This window comes from Heterodontus francisci, chromosome 2 (genome assembly GCF_036365525.1).
Source record: "Heterodontus francisci isolate sHetFra1 chromosome 2, sHetFra1.hap1, whole genome shotgun sequence".
Lineage (NCBI taxonomy): Eukaryota > Metazoa > Chordata > Chondrichthyes > Heterodontiformes > Heterodontidae > Heterodontus > Heterodontus francisci.
This window is the reverse complement of record NC_090372.1, coordinates 7,031,967-7,054,737: the sequence shown is the minus strand read 5'-3', so window position 1 is coordinate 7,054,737 and position 22,771 is coordinate 7,031,967. Positions and strand designations below refer to the sequence as shown.

General features: G+C 42.0%; 1 protein-coding gene across 2 annotated transcripts in view; it reads left to right on the top strand.

The window, feature by feature from the left end:
- drosha (drosha ribonuclease III) overlaps window positions 1-22,771 on the top strand; it is a 138,588-nt gene that overhangs the window by 28,014 nt on the left and 87,803 nt on the right. For both annotated transcript variants that reach the window (XM_068053778.1, XM_068053768.1), the window contains exons 13-14: window positions 1,519-1,688; window positions 11,970-12,094. In XM_068053778.1, coding sequence (XP_067909879.1) covers window positions 1,519-1,688; window positions 11,970-12,094 — 295 coding nt within the window. The remainder of the gene's footprint in view (window positions 1-1,518; window positions 1,689-11,969; window positions 12,095-22,771) is intronic.

Here is a 22,771-nt window from a genome sequence, read left to right as displayed (position 1 = left end):
TGCCGTAAGATCCAAAGCTAAGACCAGGGAGGAAAATTTCTCACGTGCAGGCAGATTAGTGTCGGTGGCTACATAATGTGTATAGAGGAAGTGTTTCTCTTGCCCTACCTTCCTGAAGTGCAGTTCTCAAGAATATTATTTGTTTTATAATACATGATAAATAAATGAATTGTAAGGAACACTTTTGGAAACCAATATTGGGGGCTGTAAATATAAGAAAATCACTAATAAATCCAATAGGGAATTCAGTAGAAACTTCTTTACCCAGAGAGTGGTGAGAATGTGGAACTCACGACCACAGGGAGATGATGAGGCCAATGGCATAGATGCATTTAAGGGAAAGCTAGATGAACACAGGAGGGAGAAAGGAATGGAGGGATATGCTGATGGGGTGAGAGGAAGAGGGGTGAGAGAAGCTTTGTATGGAGCATGAACACTGACCAAGCAGCCTGTTGCTGTGCTGCATGTTCTGTGTAGCATAATCCCTGGTAATATTACAGATCATGTTATGTCAGCTAACATGACTTAATCCTGTGCCTTAAATTGGAATTTCCCTTTCCCTGACAATGGCAGTGCTCCTTAGTTAGCACTGTTAAGTCTCTGTGGTAAATAAATAGAACAGTAATGGTTAATGCTAAAAATAAACATATTATCTACAAATAAATACTCGTGTCTGAACTACAAAGCAGTAAATTAAGTGAGTAACTTAGATGATTAAGAGCAATTCAGATGTTGTCTGAACCCTTTGTTTGGATTACTGCTGTACGATTCATTCAGGGTTATGCATTCCCCTGTATGCGATTTTTATTTATTTATCAGGGCTTGCTGGTGTATTGCTTAATGAGCACACTTGGTTTATATTTAGATTGCGGCAGTAGGCACACTTGAATCTCTGACAAGTGTTGGTATATTTTTGCCTCTCCTGCTAACTTTTTTATTTATTATGTGTGAATTGGCATTCAGTCAGAGCTGTCTGGAATATTTGACTGCCAGGTCTCCCTGTTATGAACTTAAATTCCAGGCTTGTTTATTGTACAAGTTTTGGGTGAATCACCTGGTGATTAGATGGTGTGAAACTTGCCATTGTGAGAAGATGAATTGCAGTTATCCAACTTTCCCCAGTGTGCATGACTCTTCCTGGGAGCCTGCCCCAGCAGAGGCAAGGGTAGTTAAGAAGAAGCTTTGAAACCCACACCATGCTGCTCTTGTAACAGAGTGCGAGAGGAGGAGAGAGAATTCTGTCCACTTAACCTTACTATTTGGTTACTGAAAGCAAGGCCACTGAGTAGCACTCGCATGTGGAACTATAAGAAGAGCACTCCCTCTGACTTGAGAAATATGATTTGGAAGGTAGTAACTAGAAGCAGACAGTCACTGAAAGTAGCGAAACACCAAATATCCTTTGGAACTAAATGCCAATGTCTGCGCAAATGGCCGCAGGGTTAATTATGGTACCACTGTGACTCTGACCATAGTTCCTTCTCCTCACAGGTTTCTGTTTTATTTCCTTGTTTTTAGATAGTGGAAAAGAGGTGCTATCAATGCACCAGGTGTTGCTTTACCTACTGCGTAGCAGTAAACCTCTGGTTCCTGAGGAGGAGATTGCCAACATGCTGCAATGGGAGGAGCTGGAATGGCAGAAATATGCTGAGGAATGTAAAGGCATGATCGTTACGTACCCTGGCATGGTATGTGTTAATACAGAAGTGGATGATTATGTAGAAGATAACGTGTTCATGGGCAGGAAGATGTAAAATTGGAGTAAATGTTGCTTGATAAGTAGATCTATGACTTCAACAGTCATTGTGTTTATAGATTTTGATAAATTTTAAAAAATAGGGACTGATTGCTTTACATTTGATTGCTTCACATGATACAATAGCATAGTGGTTATGGTATAGCACTAGTTATCCAGAGGCCTGGACTATTGATCTGGAGTAAAGGCCTACTTGGGTATACAATTGAAACCCGACCTGACCACATCTAACCCGGGCCCGAGTCCTTTGGTACTTTCCCATGCCCGACCTGACCCGACCCGACTACCGGAAATTAATGACACTTACTCTTACTTCCCTTTCCCTCCCTGACCAAAAGGCAGCACTGCCACTGTGTCCGACCCGAGCCGAGCCCGAATGCCGGACCTGGAAGAGCGACCCGACTCGAACCCGACACATGTCGTTGGGTTCGGGTCGGTTAGTCATGCTCTAACCTGGAGACATGAGTTCAAATCCCACCACGGCAGCTGGGGAATTTAAATTAAATAAATCTGCAATAAAAGTTAATGACCACGTAACTATCAGATTGTCGTAAAAACCCATCTGGTTCACTCATGTCCTTTAGGGAAGGAAATCTGCCATCCTTACCTGGCCTGGCCTACGTGTGACTCCAGACCCACAGCAATGTGGTTGACTCTTAACTGCCCTCTGAAATGGCCGAGCAAGTTACTCAGTTATTAAGAAGACGACTTTCTTAAGGGCAATTATGGATGGACAATAAATACTCACATTGCCAGCGATGCCCACGCCCTGATAACTTGCATTTATATAGCACCTTTAAAATGTCCCAAAGGTGCTTCACAGGGGCACTGTAAAACAAAATATGACACCGAGCCGCATAAGATATTAAGGTAGGTGACCAAAAGCTTGATCATAAAAGCATGTTTTAAGGAGCCTTGCAGGAGGAGCGAGAGAGAGGCGGAGAGGTTTGGGGGGGAATTTCTGAGCTTAGAGTCTTGACAGCTGAAGGTACGGCAGTCAGTGGTGGAGTGATTAAACTTGGGGATGTGCAAGAGGCCAGAATTGTAGAAATGCTGAGATCAAGTTGTAGTTCAGTTGTCATCTTTGTACTTTAATTTCTGCTGTGTTTCTGTGACAAAAATAGAAGATAATGACGTGAATATTTATGCTCAGTCATTTGGAATGCTTTCCAGTATTCACTGTAATTTAGAAATTCATTACTTCCTTTAAGTTTAAATATGATATTCACAAAAGGTACGCAAAGACTGAACTCCTTGGTGATTTATTAAGAAGGAATTCTTAAAGTTCTATTATCATCCTTCATCACAATTATGGGCAAATTAAGCCGAGCAATACAAATTCAAAGTCCATTAACTGGTATGTCTCTATGTAGTCTGAATATAGAATCAAGACAGTCATTGAATAATAGTACAAGTTACTTTAGTTTAGTTTAGAGATACAGCACTGATTATGGTAATGCCTGATGTTCCAGAATGTTTTATTCAGCTTAAAACCTTTCATGGCCTTACCCCTCCCTTTCCCTTCCCCCCTCCAGAGCTCTCAGTTTCTCCAGCTTTGGCTTCTTCTGCATCCCTAGCCCTGCCCCCGCCCCCACCCCCTCACCTCCCACCACCTAGCCTCACCAAAGTGCCTTCAATCGTCCAGGCCCCATGCTCAGGAATTCCCTCCCATAACTTGTGCCTCTTCTTCCTTTAAGACACCCCCTAAAACCCCACTCAGCTTTTGGTGTCCCCTCCTAATACTTCCTCCGTGGCTGGGAAGTCATTTTGTATTCACTTTGGGATATTTCTTTATTATGGGCTGTATATAAAGCCAGGTTGCTGTTGAGCGCTTGACAGAAAGCTCATCGAAAATAATGCGACCCAAAAGCTGATCAGAGTGTACAGGTCAACTCTTGGAATGGTACAAATCTGGAATTTAGGTGAAGTCATGAAGGTGGAACATTTAAGGGGAAGCTAGATACGTACATGAGAGTGAAAGGAATCGAGGGATATGTTGATAGGCTGAGATGAAGGAAGAGGAAGCTCTTGTGGAACCTAAACACCAGCATAGGCCAGTTGGGCTGAATGGCCTGTTCCTGTGTTGTAAAATTCTTATGTAATTCAACAAATGCAAAATATAGAATGAGAAGCTAATTAAATTGCAAGACAGGAATGCAGATTGGGGACCTAATTAAAGTAGAAACATGGAATAGAGAGCCAATAAAAGCACACAGCTGGAACATGACATTTCTGATTGAATAATGAGTATTTGAACATATTCCAATGAAGTGTCTAGTTTTTATAGTTTAAAGGTGTGACAGTGCTACATAATGTGGCCAGTTTAATTTCAGCTTTCATTATAGTGTCTGCTGGCAAGATGCAAACAATTAAACTCTTGGAGCAAACAGTAGTGGGACAGACTGGTGAGGTACATGCTGTAGTTTGTGAATGCTGTCAAATGATGTTATAGCCAGGAGTTTTAATGCAGGAATCTCTTAGCAAGGTGTTTTTTTTTGCTCTTGACACACAGTCAGGGAACCCAAATTGGCAGGTGTGTGACAAGATGACCCTCGTCTGCTCTTTTCGCTGTGCCGGCGTTTTGCTTCGGCTAATCTGCACTTCAGATAAAATGCTCCAGTTGTTATAGAGAATCTGTGCAGGTACACCACTGCCAAAGCACACTGCTTCTCATTTCTACTTCAATTACAATCTTCTCAGACCAGGCCACTGGAGGGAGAAAAAGAAGTCTGATAGATTTGCTCATGGGATTTAGCAGTGGTGTTTCCAAATTAAAAGTTTGAAATATACTGGGGGAAAAATTGTTGCACGTCCTTCAAGGACTAAATCGCTATAGAAGTACAACTTGGTGCACACACTCTGATTGGGGAATTCAGGAGAAAATTCTTTACCCAGAGAGTGGTTGGAATGTGGAACTCGCTACCACAAGATACAGTTGAGGCGAATAGCATAGATTCATTTAAGGAAAAGCTAGATAAACACATGAAGGGGAAAAGAATGGAAGGATTGGCTGAAGGGGCGAGATGAAGAGATGGGGGAGGAGTCACTTGTGGCGGGTAAATGTCGGCTTGGACCTGTTGAGCCTGGGGTTCTAAAAGAGATAGCTGCAGATATAGTGGATGCACCAGCTATGATTTTTCAAAATTCTTTAGATTCAGGAATGGTCCTGTCAGATTGGACGTTGGCAAATGTTACACTGCTTTTCAAGAAAGGAGGGAGAGAGAAAACCGAAAACTACAGGCCAGTTAGACTAACATCAGTTGGGAAAACGCTGGAAACTATTATTAAGGAAGTCTTAACAATGCACTTAGCAAAGCATAGTATGATTAAAATAAGTCAACATGGTTTTACTAAAGGGTAGTCCTGTTTGACAAATTTATTCGAGTTTTTTGAGGATGTAGCTAGTAGGGTAGATAAAGGGGAACAGTAGATGTATTATACCTGGATTTCCAAAAGGCATGTGATAAGGTGCCGCATAAAAGGTTAATAGGCAGTTGGGGTTAATATGTTAGCATGGATAGATGATTGGTTAATGGACAGGAAGCAAACAGTGGAAATAAACGGGTCATTCTCGCATTGACAGGATGTGACTAGAGGGGTACCGCAGGGATTGGATCCCAGCTGTTCACAATATATATATCAATGATTTGGATGTGGGGACCAAATGTAGTATTTCCAAGTTCGCGGATGACACAAAACTAGGTGTGTATGTGTGTTGTGAGGAAGATGCAAAGCGGCTTCAAGGGGATTTGGAAAGACTTAGTGAGTGGGCAAGAACGTGGCAGATGGAATAATATGTGGAAAAATGTGAGGTTATCCACTTTGGTAGGAGGAATAGATGTGCAGAGTATTTCTTAAATGGTAAGAGATTAGAAAGTGTAGATATACAAAGGGATCTGGGTGTCCTTGTCAATAAGTCACTGAAAGCTAACATGCAGGTGCAGCAAGCAATTAGGAAGGCTAATGGTAAGTTAGCCTTTATCGCAAGAGGATTTGAGCACAGGAGTAGTGAAATTTTGCTTCAATTGTATCGAACCTTGGTTAGACCACACTTGGAGTAGTGTGTGCAGTTTTGGTCCCCTTACCTTAGGAAGGATATTCTTGCCATGGAGGGAGTTCCCGGGATGGTGGGACTGCCCTATGAAGAGAGATTGGGAAAACTGGGCCTGTATTCTCTCGAGTTTTGAAGAATGAGGGGTGATCTCATTGAAACCTACAAAATACTTAAAGGGATAGACAGGGTAGATGCAGGGAAGATGTTTCCCCTGGTTGGGGAATCTAGAACCAGGAGACACAATTTCAAAATAAGGGGGAAGCTGCTTAGGACAGAGATGAGGAGAAATTTCTTTACTCAGAGGGTTGTGAATCTTTGGAATTCTCCACCCCAGAGGGCTGTGGAAGCTCAGTCATTGAGTATGTTTAAAGCAGAGATTGACAGATTTCTAAATACCGGTGACATAAAGGGATATGAGGATAGTGTAGGAAAAAGGCATTGAAGTGGATGATCAGCTATGATCATATTGAATGGCGGGGCAGGCTCGATGGGCTGAATGGCCTACTCCTGCTCCTATGTTCCTATGACAGAGAGTAGTAATGTATCTAAGTTTGCTGCTGATACAAAGGTAGATGGAAAGGTAAGCTGTGGGGAGGACACAGAGGTTGCAAATAGATATAGACAGATTAAATGTGTGGGTATCAAGATGGCAGATGGAGTATAATGTAGGGAAGCGTGAAGTTATTCACTTTGGTCGTAAGAATAGAAAAGCAGAATATTTTTTAAAAGGTGTGAAACTTATAAGTGCTGTTCAAAGAGACTTGGGTGTCCTCGTACAAGGAATGTAAAAAATTTGCATGTAGGGACAGCAAGCAGTTGGGAAGGCAAATGTTGACCTTTGTTGCAAGTGGATTGAAGTATAGGTGAAAGAGGTCTTGCTACAATTGTACAGGGTTTTGGTGAGACCGCATCTGGAGTACTGTGTGCAGTTTTAAGAACATAAGAACTAGGATCAGGATTAGGCAATTCAGCCCCTCAAACCTGCTCCGCCATTCAATACGATCATGGCTGATCTCATCTTGGTCGCAACTCCACTTTCCTGCCCGTTCTCTATAACCCTTCAACCCATTTCTAATTAAAAATCTGTCTATCTCCTCCTTAAATTTATCCAATGTCCCGGCATCCACCGCACTCTGGGGTAGTGAATTCTATAGATTCACGACCCTTTGAGAGAAGTAATTTCTCCTCATCTCTGTTTTAAATCTGCTACCCCTTATCCTAAAACTATGACCTCTCATTCTAGATTGCCCCACAAGAGGAAACATCCTCTCTGTGTCTACTTTGTCAATCCCCTTCATCATTGTATATACCTCAATTAGATCTCCTCTCATTCTTCTAAACTCCAGATAGTAAAGGCCTAAACTGCTCAACCTCTCTTCATAAGACAAACCCCCCATCTCTGGAATCAATCTAGTGAACCTCCTCTGAACTGCCTCCAATGCAACTACATCCTTCCTCAAGTAAGGGGACCAAAATTGTATGCAATACTCCAGGTGAGGTCTCACTAATGCCTTGTACAGTTGCAGCAACACTTCCCTACTTTTATACTCTATTCCTTCAGCAATAAATGCCAAAATTCCATTTGCCTTCCTGATCACCTGCTGTACCTGCAAACTAGTTTTCTGCGATTCATGCACGAGGACACCCAGATCCCTCTGCACCGAAGCACTCTGAAGTTTCTCTCCATTTCGATAATAATTTGCCTTTCTATTCTTCCGACCAAAATGGATAGCCTCACACTTACCCACGTTAAACTCCATCTGCCAAATTTTGGCCCATTTATCTAATCTATCCATATCCATTTGTAGATTTCTTATTTCATTATTGCAACTTACTATCCCACCTATTTTAGTGTCATCTGCAAATTTGGCTATAGTACCTTCTATCCCTGCATCCAAGTCATTTATATAGATTGTAAATAGTTGGGGCCCGAGGACTGAACCCTGTGACACTCCACTAGTTACATCTTGCCACCAGAAAAAGACCCATTTATCCCGACTGTCTGTTTTCTGTTGGTTAGCCAATCCTCTATCCAAGCTAATAAATTGCCCCTAACCCCATGTGATCTTACCTTGTGTATTAACCTTTTGTGCGGCACCTTATCAAATGCCTTCTGGAAATCCAGATAAACTACATCTACAGGATCCCCATTATCCACTTTACTTGTTACAGCTTCGAAGAACTCTAGCAAATTAGTCAAACATGATTTACCCTTCATAAAACCATGCTGACTCTGATGGATTGCGTTTTGACTTTCTAAATGTCCTGTTATTACTTCCTTAATAATGGATTCTAACAATTTTCCAACAACAGATGTTAAACTAACTGGTCTATAGTTTCCTACTTTCTGCCTCCCTCCTTTTTTGAATAAGGGCGTTACATTAGCTTTTTTCCAATCCACTGGAACCTTCCCCACATCCAGGGAATTTTGGAATATTATAACCAATGGATCCACTATCTCTGCTGCCACTTCCTTTAAGACCCTAGGATGTAGGTCATCAGGCCCTGGGGATTTGTCTGCCTTCAATCCCAATAGTTTGCTCAGTACTTTTTCCCTAGTGATGATGATTGTTCTAAGTTCCTCTCTTTCTATAACCTCTGCATTACCTGTTACTATTGGGATGGTGCTAGTGTCCTCCACCGTAAAATCTGAAGCAAAATACTGATTTAATGTCTCCACCATTTCTGTGTTCCCTTCTATTAACTCCCCAGTCTCATCCTCCAAAGGACCAACATTCACTTTAGCTACTCTCTTCCCTTTTATATACTTATAGAAGCTTTTGCTATCCGTTTTTATATTTTGCACTAGTTTTCTTTCCTAATTTACCTTTGCTCTTTTTATTACTTTTTAGTAACCCTTTGTTGATCTTTAAAAGTTTCCCAATCTTTCAGCCTGACACTGGCCTTTGCAATATGGTATGCCTTAGTTTTTGTCTTTTGTCTTTATGTTATCCTTAACTTCCTTGCTTAGCCATGGTCTCCACATTTAAGAAAGGATGTACTTGCATTGGAGGTGGTACAGCGAAGGTTCACTAATTTGGTCCCTGGGATGAGGGGATTGTCCTAAGATTGAGAGGCTGAGTAAATTGGGCCTATCTTCTCTGGCGTTTAGAAGAATGAGAGGTGATCTCGTTGAAACATACAAGATTCTGAAGGGGCTGGATAGGGTAGACACAGAGAAACTGTTTCCGCTGTTCGAGGAATCTGAAACCTGGGGGCACAGTCTCAGGATAAGGGGCTGATCATTTAGGACTGAGATGAGGAGAAATTACTTTACTCAAAGGGTTGTGAATCTTTGGAATTCTCTACCTCAGAGGGTTGTGGATGCTCCACCATTGAATATATTTAAGGCTGGGATAGATAGATTTTTGTTCTCTCAGGGAATCGAGGTTTATAGGGAACGGATGGGAAAGTGGAATTGAAGTCGAAGATCAGCCATGAGTGTATTGCATGGTGGAGCAGTCTTGGGCCATGTGGCCGACTCCTCCTATTTCTTGTATTCTTGTGACTTATTTCTTTTTGAAATATGACTGTACACATCGTGTGTTTATGGAATAGCAAAACCTTGAATCAGTAGCTTAAATTATGTCTTTCAAAATGGTTAACCTATTGCCTTGATCAAGCTTATGTTGTTTTTTGGTTCCAAATATCCTCCATGTATGTTTTCTTTTGAGAGGAGTGTGGACAAGGTAGCAATGTGTTTGTCAAACATTTATATCTGTTTGTTCAATAATCAAAAAGGCTAATGCCATGTTGGCCTTTATAACTAGAGGACTAGACTATAAAGGGAATAGAAGTCATGCTTCAGCTATACAAAGCCCTGGTTAGACCACACCTGGAGTTACTGTGAGCAGTTCTGGGCATCACATCTTAGGAAGAATATATTGCAAAATGATACCTGGACTCCAAGGGTTAAATTATAGGAGAGATTACACAAACCAGGGTTGTATTCCTGAGAATTTAGAAGGTTAAAAGATGATTTGACCAAAGCTTTCAAGGGGAATTGATAGGTTAGATACAGAGAAACAATTTCTACAGGTTGGGGAGTTTGGACTGGGGGCATAGTCTAAAAATCTTAGCCGACCTTTCAGGAATGAAGTTAAGAAACACTTCTACACACAAAGGGATTGATAGATTTTTGTTATCCAGTGCTATCAAAGGATATGGAGCAAAGGCGGGTATGTGGCGTGAGGTTGCAGATCACCCATGATCTCATTGAATGGTAGAACAGGCTTGAGGGGCTGAATGGCCTACTCCTGTTTCTGTGTTCATATTTACTGACCTTGGAAGGAGTGCTGTCTAGAATCACCAGAGGCTCCAAAGGTTTAGATTATGGAGAGAGATTTCATAAAATAGGTTTTTATTCGTTGGAATATAGGTTAAAGGGTGATCTGATTTGATGTTTTTTAGGATCTTGCAAGGAATTAATCGGATAGATAGAAACTTTATCCATGTGTTGGGGAGTCTAAGACAATGGGACATAGCCTCAAAATGAGAGCCAGGTCATTCAGGAGAGAAGTTAGGAAACCCTTCTTCACACAAAGGTTGGTAAAAGTGTGAAACTTTCCTCCACAACGAGCGATAGATGCTCGGTTAGTTAATAATTTTAAATCTGAGATCAATAGAATTTTGCAAGACAAGGAGCCAAGGCAGGTGGGTGGGGTTAAGTTACAGATCAGCCATGATCTGCTTGAATGGTGGAACAGGTTTGAGGTGTTCGACTCCTGAAAGCCAGGTGGTGGAGGATAGAACTGGAACTTAATCTTTACACACCCGATCAGCATTTATTTGCCCAGATGCACATTACAAACATGCACCTCCAAACGCAATGACCACAGTTTCAGTCTGCTCTTATATACAGGGGCACAAGTGAATCCCCAGTTAAGGCCCAGCACCTGAATACAAGTAACACTAAATTAACATGGAATTAACAGGAGGGGCTGAATGGCCTCCTCACTGTTGCAGTTTCACATGAAATTTTAATCAACAGTGCCATTGCTTTACCTTTCAGTTCTCTGGATGCTGTAATCCAATTTAAATTACATTAATACAGAGGTAACCATAGACTGACTATTATACTTGCTAAAGGACAGACTGCAAACTTTACAAAGAAAGCAGAACTTGAAAATTTCTCCCTTTTTTCTGCCTAGTATATAGATTAATGAGTTCACAGTTAGAAACTGCTGTATGTTGATGGTGATGCTTTCAGCTGCCTAGGCCCCAAGTGCTGGAATTCCCTCCTACACGTCTCTCTCTCTCTCTACCTCGCTTTCCTCCTTTTAGACACACCTTCAAACCTATCTCATTTACCGATTAGGCACACTACAGCCTGCCGGACTGAACATTGAGTTCAATAATTTCAGAGCATGACAGCCCCCCATTTTACTTTCATTTTTAGTTATTTTTTCTTCCTTTTTTTTAACATTCTTTTTTACATTTTTTACAATTTTTTTTTGCATTTATTTCATTTCATCTTTGTTCAGTTTGCTTACCCACTGTTTTTTTTCAGGTTTGCACTTGCTGCTGTTCAATATTCAGTGTATTTATACCTAATCTGTACTAATGCTTTGTCTTTCAACACACCATTAACATATTGTTTTCCTTTGCTCCGTGACCTTTTGGTCAGCTATGTGGCCTGGTCCAATCTACACCTCCTTTGTTATCTCTTGCCCCACCCCCACCTCACTTGCTTATAACCTGTGACTTTTCTAATATTTGTCAGTTCCGATGAAGGGTCACTGACCCGAAACGTTAACTCTGCTTCTCTTTCCACAGATGCTGCCAGACCTGCTGAGTGGTTCCAGCATTTCTTGTTTTTATTTCAGATTTCCAGCATCCGCAGTATTTTGCTTTTATTCAAACCTGTCTCTCTGACCAAGCTTTTGGTCATCTGACCTCATATCTCCTTATGTAGCTCAGTGTCAAATTTTGCTTTGTACCATTCCTGTGAAGTGACTTGGGATGTTTTATTACATTAAAGATGCTATATAAATAAAGTTATTAATTTCTGAGGTAAATCTTTTTATAGGAAAGCCTATTCACTTAGTCCAGAGTCTCAGCAGTAAAGTCACTCAACTTGAACAGTTCCAGATGTTTACATAAATATGTTGTTATTTATCCAATGGCTGTTTAACCTCAAAACTTCTGATTTCTTTATAGAAGCCCAGCTCTGTTCGTATTGACCAGCTGGATCGGGAGCAGTTTAATCCCGAGGTCATTACCTTTCCGATTATAGTTCATTTCGGAATACGTCCTGCTCAACTCAGTTATGCTGGGGACCCACAGTAAGTTAACTTCTTTGCACTACCTCAGCGCACAAATACTTCATGCACTAGAAATCATACCATCTGCTGCTTCCTCAGAAACTTAGTACTAATCAAGCCACAGAGCACAAAAGCCAGGAGATTATGCTAACTCTGTATAAAACATTAGTTCAGCTCCAGCTGGAGTATTGAGTCCAATTCTGGGCAACACACTTTAGGAAGGATGTGAAGGCTTGCGAGGGGTTGCAGAAGAGATTTCCTCGAATAGTTCCAGGGATTAAAGATTAGAATTACGTGGATGTTCTGGAGAAGTTGGAGTTGTTCTCCTTAGAGCAGAGCAGGTGAAGAGGAGATTTGATAGAGGTGTTTAAAATCATGAAAGATTTTGAAAGTGTAAATAAAGGGAAACCATTTCTAATGGCTGAACAGTCGATAATCAGAGGGCGCAGATTTAAGGTGATTAGCAAAAGAACCAGAAACGACATGAGGAAAAACCTTTTTTAGGTAACGAGTGGTTAGAATGTGGAATGCACCGTGCTTTCATGAGCTTTCGTGCCAATTGTCCTTAATTTTTATATTAATGCTTCCAGTATTATTATGAGGAGGTAGCTGTGGCAGAGGCAATTCTAAAATTCTGCTGTCAAATCAGAACAGACACAGATTCAAACAGGTGAAAGCTACATTTTAGCCTGGCTTCAGAAAATGCTTCTTCAAATAAAGAACATTCAACTCTTTGAAAAGTATAAAGGGCATAGAAAGGGTATAGAGGAGGTTTACCAGGGATGAGGGACTTTAATTATGAGGAGAGGTTGGAAAAGTTACAGGAAGTGTGGGAAATACTCAGCAGGTCAGGTGGCATCTGTGGAGAGAGAAGCAAAGTTAATGTTTCAGGATCACTGACCTGAAATGTTAACTCTGTTTCTCTCTCCACAGATGCTGCCAGACCTGCTGAGTATTTCCAGCATTTTCTGTTTTTATTTTGAATTTCCAGCATCGCAGTATTTTGCTTGTATGTTGGAAAAGTTAGGAGTGTTCTCCTTGGGCAAAGAAGAGTAAGAGGTGACCTCATCGAGGTTTTCAAGATGAGAGAGTTTGATATAGTAGAGAGAGAAAAACTGTTCCCTTTGGCGAGTAGGTCAATAACCAGAGGTCAGAGATTTAAAATAATTGGCAAAAGATCTAGAGAGGAGATGAGAAGAAATGTTTCCTTTCGTAGAGCTGTCGGGGTGTAGAATGCTCAACCTGAAAAGGAGGTGGAAACTGATTCTATAAATAATTTTAAAAGGGAGTTGGACAGGTACTTGAGCCAAAAAGCAGAGGTGCGGGACTAAGCACAACTGCTCTTTCAAAGAGCCAGCACCGACACGACGGACTGAATGGCCTCCTTCTGTGCTGTAAGTTTCGATGATTCTATGGAGCAAACCTTTCAGGAAGAGCACTGTCGGTAAAACGCCTGAAATCCTTTGGTTTCTGAAACAATTGGGTATCAAAAGACGAGGACACTAGTTTGTTTGACGATGGATAAATTAAGATGGGATGGATAACCGTCCTTCTGCTTAATTATCTTGTACATTCCGTTTCCCAATGGAAATGATAGTGAACCATAGAATTTTCCAGCACAGGTGAAGACCATACAGCCTGCAGTATCATTTGAACTCTCTGAAAGAGCTATCCATTTAGCTCTATGCTTTTGCTACTTATCCATAAATGTGTTACATTAAAAATATGCACCCCTATTCACAAACTTCCCTTTGGGCAGTCACAATTTTCAGTCACACTTATGCCAACATTGAGGATCGAAAAGAGCTATGCAGCCTTAAAGGGGTACACACCAACAAAGTAGCAGAAAATTAATACACTGCGTGGAGTCCTGTGGGCGTTCTCCTGATTGTAAACTGTAACATCAGTGGAAGATGCACAGAAATCAAGGGAAAAAAAGCAGCCAAAGATACCTTAAACCTACTACTTCTGTCCTAATATTGCCCTGTGTGGCTCAGTCAAATTTTGTATGATTACGCACCTGTGAAGCAGCTTGGGGTGTTTTGCTCACGTTACAGGCGCTTTATAAATGCAAGTTGTTGTGGGAAACTGGAAGAAATCTTGTGTAGATATACCTTCCTTTTGGTACAATATTCCTGTTTTTCCATATCGTTACATCCTTATAGTTACGTTTTATGATGGAAATGATGCATTTTGCATTTATTTACCTTTAATTTGGGTTTCTTTTATCCAAATTTCTGCAATGATATGAAAATACTCTAGAATCATAGAATGGTTACAGCACAGAAGGAGGCCATTCTGCCCATCGTGTCTGTGCTGGCTTTCTGCAAGAGCAGTCCAGCTAGTCTCACTCCACTGCCTTTTCCCCTTGTAGCCTTGCAAATTATTTCTCTTCAGGTGCTTATGCTTTTGAAAGTCATCATTGAATCTGCCTCCACCACACTCTCGGGCAGTGCAATCCAGATCCTAACCACTTGCTGTGTGGAAAAAAAAATGTCCTCATGTCACCATTGCTTCTTTTGCCAATCGCCTTGCGTCGGTGTCCTCTGGTTCTTGACCCTTCTGCCAATGGGAACAGTTTCTCCCTATCTACTCTGTCCATCCCTTCACGATTTTTAACACTTCTATCAAATCTCCTCTTGACCTTCTATTCCCTAAGGAGAACAGTCCCTGCTTCTCCAATCTATCAGTGCAACTGAAGCCCTTCATCCCTGGAACCAGTCTCGTAAATCTTTGCTGCACCCTCTCTAAAGCCTTTACATCCTTCCTAAAGTGTGGGGCCCAGAATTGGACAGAATATGCTATTTTATCCCAATTTGCAATTGGTTTCATTTTTAAAAATGATTTCTATGCTGCTGTCACCTTGCTTTGATACAAAATATTTTGTGTGAAAACTAACAAAATATATATATATATATATATTATATATACACACACACACACACACACACACACAAAGAGCTGATTAGTTTGCTGACAAAAAAAATAAAATTTTCTGCCTTACCTATTATGATCTTCGGTCAAGAAAGATTCCCAAGACTAATTTATCTTGAGTGTTTAGCTTCATTTGGCCTGGTTCCCTAGTTAGACTCTTCGCATGTCTCTGTACTGAACAGTGAAGCATCCCGTGCAGACCACATGCACACAGTAGCTGTTCCTCAATCAGATGTTTGCTCCGCAGTGCCATCTGCACTGTGTGCTAACATATCAGGTATTGCTTTACTGTCTCTAGAAAATGGAGCAACAAATAGTTTTCATTATATAAAAAAAGCTAATAAAAAGAGTCTAATAAATCAAACACCTGCACAATTTGTTTTTGATTTTTAATTTCTTATTGGATTTTGAAGGAATCTTAGTTTTTTCTATTCGTTCATGAGATGTGGGCATTGTTGGCAAGGCCAGCATTTATTACCCATCCCTAATTGCCTTTGAGAAGGTGGTAGTGAGCCATCTTCTGGATCTGCTGCAGTCCTTGGGGTGTAAGTACACCCACAGTGCTCTTAGGAAGGAGGTTCCAGGATTTTGACCCAGTGACCGTGAAGGAACGGCAATATAGTTCCAAAGCAGGATGGTGTGTGGCTTGGAGGGGAACTTGCAGGTAGTAGTGTTCCCATGCATCTGCTGCCCTTGAACTTCTCGGTGGTAGAGGTCACAGGTTAGGAAGGTGCTGTTGAAGGAGCCTTGGTGAGTTGCTGCAGTGCATCATGTATATGGTACACACTGCTGCCACTGTGCGACGGTGGTGGAGGGAGTGAATGGGATATATATATATAATATATATAAAAAATTTAATTCCTGTTAACCATATCAGCTGGAGGAAGAGAATTACAAATCTCTAAATCATGATTCATGATTGCTAAATTTCTGCTGTTGCCTTAATAACAAATGGAAAATGAGTTTATAGATAGAAAAAAACACAAATTTGAGTAAGTTAAAGGTATGCGACATATATTAATGTATGGAGAGTGACATACTCTTTGTAATGCACTTTCAAAACAACCTGTATTCAATGCAGACTCGCATCAGTTTACAACATCACCCAGAGGTGGCAGTAGCGTCACAGGAAGCTCAGAGATGTTATAATATTGGGTGAGTGGCCATGAATTCCACTCACCCAATTCAACAGTAAAGTTATTTGACTAAACATTTCTTGGGCTTCATCAGAGGAATTTACGATGCCATTTGAACTTCCTCCTCCAAACTCCCCCTGCCCTGTTGTATTACTGCCTTGCATTCTACATTCATTCATCAGTATCCACTGTGCATAGTGTTGTTCACATAATTCCTATTACGAACAAGCAGTACTTTCCAATCCAAAACGTGTTTTCTGAGCTTAATTTCAGTTTTTTTTTTGCTCCGTTTAGAAGTCCTCAGTGTCGAATGAATCAGTTCTACTTCCATCTGAGTTTTTAAAAAAATGCTCCACCAGTATATAGCATATGTTGAGATGTTTTATCGCCTTTATTGAAAGTCAGATGTTTTGCAAGCAGCAATTTACTTTGTTGGAACCTGTATTCCATTTACCTTGAACTTTGCATGGCCAACCTTATTGCAACTTGTGTTTATATAACGAATTTAACATAATAAATCGTCCCAAGCACTTCACAGGAACATTAAAAATCAATATTAGACACGATGTCACATAAGATTCAGGCTACTAGGCTAGATGGGATTGAGGTTCACAAGGAGGAGGTGTTATCAATTTTGGAAAGTGTGAAAATAGATAAGTCCCCTGGGCCAGATGGGATTTATCCTAGGATTCTCTGGGAAGCCAGGGAGGAGGTTGCAGAGCCTTTGTCCTTGATCTTTATGTCGTCATTGTCGACAGGAATAGTGCCGGAAGACTGGAGGATAGCAAATGTTGTACCCTTGTTCAAGAAGGGGAGTAGAGACAGCCCTGGTAATTATAGACCCTGTGAGCCTTACTTCGGTTGTGGGTAAAATGTTGGAAAAGATTATAAGAGACAGGATTTATAATCATCTTGAAAAGAATAAGTTCATTAGCGATAGTCAGCACGGTTTTGTGACGGGTAGGTCGTGCCTCACAAACCTTATTGAGTTTTTCAAGAAGGTGACCAAACAGGTGGATGAGGGTAAAGCAGTGGATGTGGTGTATATGGATTTCAGTAAGGCGTTTGATAAGGTTCCCCATGGTAGGCTATTGCAGAAAATACGGAAGTATGGGGTTGAAGGTGATTGAGAGCTTTGGATCAGAAATTGGCTAGCTGAAAGAAGACAGAGGGTGGTGGTTGATGGCAAATGTTCATCCTGGAGTTTAGTTACTAGTGGTGTACCGCAAGGATCTGTTTTGGGGCCACTGATGTTTGTCATTTTTATAAATGACCTGGAAGAGGGTGTAGAAGGGTGGGTTAGTAAATTTGCGGATGACACTAAGGTCGGTGGAGTTGTGGATAGTGCCGAAGGATGTTGTAGGGTACAGAGGGACATAGATAGGCTGCAGAGCTGGGCTGAGAGATGGCAAATGGAGTTTAATGCGGAAAAGTGCGAGGTGATTCACTTTGGAAGGAGTAACAGGAATGCAGAGTACTGGGCTAATGGGAAGATTCTTGGTAGTGTCGATGAGCAGAGAGATCTTGGTGTCCAGGTGCATAAATCCCTGAAGGTTGCTACCCAGGTTAATAGGGCTGTTAAGAAGGCATATGGTGTGTTAGCTTTTATTAGTAGGGGGATCGAGTTTCAGAGCCACGAGGTCATGCTGCAGCTGTACAAAACTCTGGTGAGACCGCACCTGGAGTATTGCGTGCAGTTCTGGTCACCGCAATATAGGAAGGATGTGGAAGCTTTGGAAAGGGTGCAGAGGAGATTTACTAGGATGTTGCCTGGTATGGAGGGAAGGTCTTACGAGGAAAGGCTGAGGGACTTGAGGTTGTTTTCGTTGGAGAGAAGGAGGAGGAGAGGTGACTTAATAGAGACATATAAGATAATCAGAGGGTTAGATAGGGTGGATAGTGAGAGTCTTTTTCCTCGGATGGTGATGGCAAAAACGAGGGGACATAGCTTTAAGTTGAGGGGTGATAGATATAGGACAGATGTAAGAGGTAGTTTCTTTACTCAGAGAGTAGTAGGGGCGTGGAACGCCCTGCCTGCAGCAGTAGTAGACTCGCCAACTTTAAGGGCATTTAAGTGGCCATTGGATAGACATATGGATGAAAATGGAATAGTGTAGGTCAGATGGTTTCACAGGTCGGCGCAACATCGAGGGCCGAAGGGCCTGTACTGCGCTGTAATGTTCTAATTCTAAAAAGATGCTATTGGGGCAGATGATCAAAAGCTTGGTCGAAGGGGTATTTTAAGAAGCATCTTAAAGGAGGAGACAGAGGTTGAGACCACAGGTACAGAGACCAAAATTTACACAATGCTCCAGATGTGGAGACACCAAGGCCCTATATAATAGCAGCAAGACTTACTTCTTTCTTCTTTCTTTTCTTCTTTTGGGCCTCCTTATCTCGAGAGACAATGGATACGCGCCTGGGGGTGGTCAGTGGTTTGTGAAGCAGCGCCTGGAGTGGCTATAAAGGCCAATTCTGGAGTGACAGGCTCTTCCACAGGTGCTGCAGCGAAATTTGTTTGTCGGGGCTGTTGCACAGTTGGCTCTCCCCTTGCGCCTCTGTCTTTTTTTCCTGCCAACTACTAAGTCTCTTCGACTCGCCACAATTTAGCCCTGTCTTTATGGCTGCCCGCCAGCTCTGGCGAATGCTGGCAACTGACTCCCACGACTTGTGATCAATGTCACACGATTTCATGTCGCGTTTGCAGACGTCTTTATAGCGGAGACATGGACGGCCGGTGGGTCTGATACCAGTGGCGAGCTCGCTGTACAATGTGTCTTTGGGGATCCTGCCATCTTCCATGCGGCTCACATGGCCAAGCCATCTCAAGCGCCGCTGACTCAGTAGTGTGTACAAGCTGGGGGTGTTGGCCACCTCAAGGACTTCTGTGTTGGAGATATAGTCCTGCCACCTGATGCCAAGTATTCTCCGAAGGCAGCGAAGATGGAATGAATTGAGACGTCGCTCTTGGCTGGCATACGTTGTCCAGGCCTCGCTGCCATAGAGCAAGGTACTGAGGACACAGGTCTGATACACTCGGACTTTTGTGTTCCGTGTCAGTGCGCCATTTTCCCACACTCTCTTGGCCAGTCTGGACATAGCAGTGGAAGCCTTACCCATACGCTTGTTGATTTCTGCATCTAGAGACAGGTTACTGGTGATAGTTGAGCCTAGGTAGGTGAACTCTTGAACCACTTCCAGAGCGTGGTCGCCAATATTGATGGATGGAGCATTTCTGACGTCCTGCCCCATGATGTTCGTTTTCTTGAGGCTGATGGTTAGGCCAAATTCATTGCAGGCAGCCGCAAACCTGTCGATGAGACTCTGCAGGCAATCTTCAGTGTGAGATGTTAAAGCAGCATCGTCAGCAAAGAGGAGTTCTCTGATGAGGACTTTCCGTACTTTGGACTTCGCTCTTAGACGGGCAAGGTTGAACAACCTGCCCCCTGATCTTGTGTGGAGGAAAATTCCTTCTTCAGAGGATTTGAACGCATGTGAAAGCAGCAGGGAGAAGAAAATCCCAAAAAGTGTGGGTGCGAGAACACAGCCCTGTTTCACACCACTCAGGATAGGAAAGGGGTCTGATGAGGAGCCACCATGTTGAATTGTGCCTTTCATATTGTCATGGAATGAGGTGATGATACTTAGTAGCTTTGGTGGACATCCGATCTTTTCTAGTAGTCTGAAGAGACCACGTCTGCTGACGAGGTCAAAGGCTTTGGTGAGATCAATGAAAGCAATGTAGAGGGGCATCTGTTGTTCACGGCATTTCTCCTGTATCTGACGAAGGAAGAACAGCATGTCAACGGTCGATCTCTCTGCACGAAAGCCACACTGTGCCTCAGGGTAGACGCGCTCGGCCAGCTTCTGGAGCCTGTTCAGAGCGACTCGAGCAAAGACTTTCCCCACTATGCTGAGCAGGGAGATTCCACGGTAGTTGTTGCAGTCACCGCGGTCACCTTTGTTTTTATAGAGGGTGATGATATTGGCATCGCGCATGTCCTGGGGTACTGCTCCCTCGTCCCAGCACAGGCATAGCAGTTCATGTAGTGCTGAGAGTATAGCAGGCTTGGCACTCTTGATTATTTCAGGGGTAATGCTGTCCTTCCCAGGGGCTTTTCCGCTGGCTAGGGAATCAATGGCATCACTGAGTTCCGATTTGGTTGGCTGTATGTCCAGCTCATCCATGACTGGTAGAGGCTGGGCTGCATTGAGGGCAGTCTCAGTGACAGCATTCTCCCTGGAGTACAGTTCTAGGTAGTGCTCAACCCAGCGGTCCATCTGTTTGCGTTGGTCAGTGATTATGTCCCCCGATTTAGATTTGAGGGGGGGGCGATCTTCTTGATGGTTGGCCCAAGAGCTCTCTTCATGCCATCATACATTCCTCTGATGTTTCCGGTGTCTGAGGCCAGCTGAATATGACTGCATAGGTGTTGCTAGTAGTCGTTTGCGCAGCGCCTGGCTGTTCTTAATCTTAAATAAAAACAAGAAATGCTGGAAATATTCAGCAGGTCTGGCAGCATTTGTAGAGAGAGAAGCAGAGTTAACGTTTCAGGTCAGTGACCCTTCTTCAGAACTGGCAAATATTAGAAATGTAAAAGGTTATAAGCAAGTAAAGCGGGGGTGGGGCAAGAGATAACAAAGGAGAAGGTGTAGATAGGACAAGGTCACAGAATAGCTGACCAGAAGGTCATGGAGCAAAGGCAAACAATATGTTAATGGTGTGTGGAAAGACAAAGCATTAGTACAGATAGGGTGTTAATGGACTGAAAATTGAACAGTTGCAAGTACAAACATGAAAATAAACAGTGGGTAAGCAAACTGAAGACATAAGATGAAATAAAATAAAATAAGCACAAAAATAATAAATAAAGAAAAATTAAACTAAAAATAAAAGTAAAATGGAGGGCCCGTCATGCTCTGAAATTATTGAACTCAATGTTCAGTCTGGTAGGCTGTAGTGTGCCTAATCGGTAAATTACTTAATCTTATCCTGAACCCCTCCTCCCCCACTGTACCACCCCCTTGCAATAAAGGCAAACCATGTTCACTCTAAGTGCAGTGAAGTGCACTAATTCTTTAGCTTTGGTGGCTTTGGACCCGACATTGGTTAATACAATGAAATACTAGTGGATTTAGCTGCTGACTTGCTCTCTCGTGTTGCCACTTGTGTAATATATACGCAGGCCTGAGCACTGGAATAAGAGCAAAGTAATGTATCCACAGAGTGCTCTCTGGCGACTGCTGGATGTATCCGACAAAAATATCTTGCATTAAATTCCCAGGAGGATTTTTTTTTCATTGTTTGCTTTCCGAGTTGAACCAGATCTGGAGGAGAAACAGAATTTGTTGGTCATTAGTGGCATCTGTGACTGAGAATGCAATCCTGGTGCAGCCTGCTGTTATGGAAACAGCTAAATGTCCCTTGGGAATATTTCTGTGGAACTTGCCAGCAGATTGAGAGGACAGTTGTAAGTGTAAAGGCTAACTTGGCGTTGGAGCAATTAAGTTGAAGTTTTAGACATGACAAGAAACTTTGCTGTGAAAGGCATAACATATAAATTCTGAAAAATCATTCCTTGTTCGTATAACAGCTACTGACAGATTCTAAATAAAATTGCTCAGCTGCCAACTAAGTTTGATGCCTACCTTTTATTTTATGGTTATTAATTTTTAACCTTACTCAAAACACAACACTCTGGCCACTTTGCTTGAACAAAAGCTTGGATGTATGAAGTGTGTAAGTGTGATTTTATGTTTCAATTCTTTGTTAAATTTCCCTAAACATTTCTCTGAGTTTATTTCCCTTTGTGAAGGTGAACGATTTTATAGCTGGGTGTCCATGTCGAATACTCTTAAGTGTTTCCATCAGGCAGTTTGCAGGGCAGGTGTACTGAGAATGGAAAACAGAGAAATCTCTGCATTCCTGTTCACTAACAGCAGAAGGAGATCTCCTACGGTGCCTTTGATTTATGTCAATGGAACCTTTCTGCTGAGTATTTTGTACAAGTCATTCCATAAGTAATTTTAGAAAGTACACTCCCAATATCCATTCCTTCTGCCAAATGCTTCCAATGAAAATATCGCTGGGTCGCTGCAAATTGTTTCCCTCCATCGCCACCCTCCCCCAGCGTATTCCCAGCAGAGTTTGCACATCTTTAATTTTTTTATGTCTTTAATAGTTTAAGTACATTCTATTGGAGATGGATATAAACAAACAGATTTTCAAACCTTCAACAGCAATGCCATTATTCTGTTTTATGTAATAAAGTGTAAGTTGCTCATTTTAGAACAGCTCCACACTTTGCAAGGTATTTAATAACTGGTAAATCCTTACTGTGTAAATATTGAAGATTGAATTCTGTAATATTAAGGGAATATTCTTTGTGTTTGAAAATTCAATTCTGAAAGTGAAAGTCGACTGCGCAATTGTTGAGAGCTAAGTATGTGTTACTCCTATGTTGATCCTGTGATCATTCAGGGTATGTTTCCAGACAATGCACTGTGTATATCCACACCAACATCTTGATGGACATTTTCTAATACCTTAAGTTTATGGAGGGTGGAAGATGAGAAGCTGTCCAGGAGGGCTTTGGAATAGTCAAGTGTAGTTGTAACAAAGAGATGG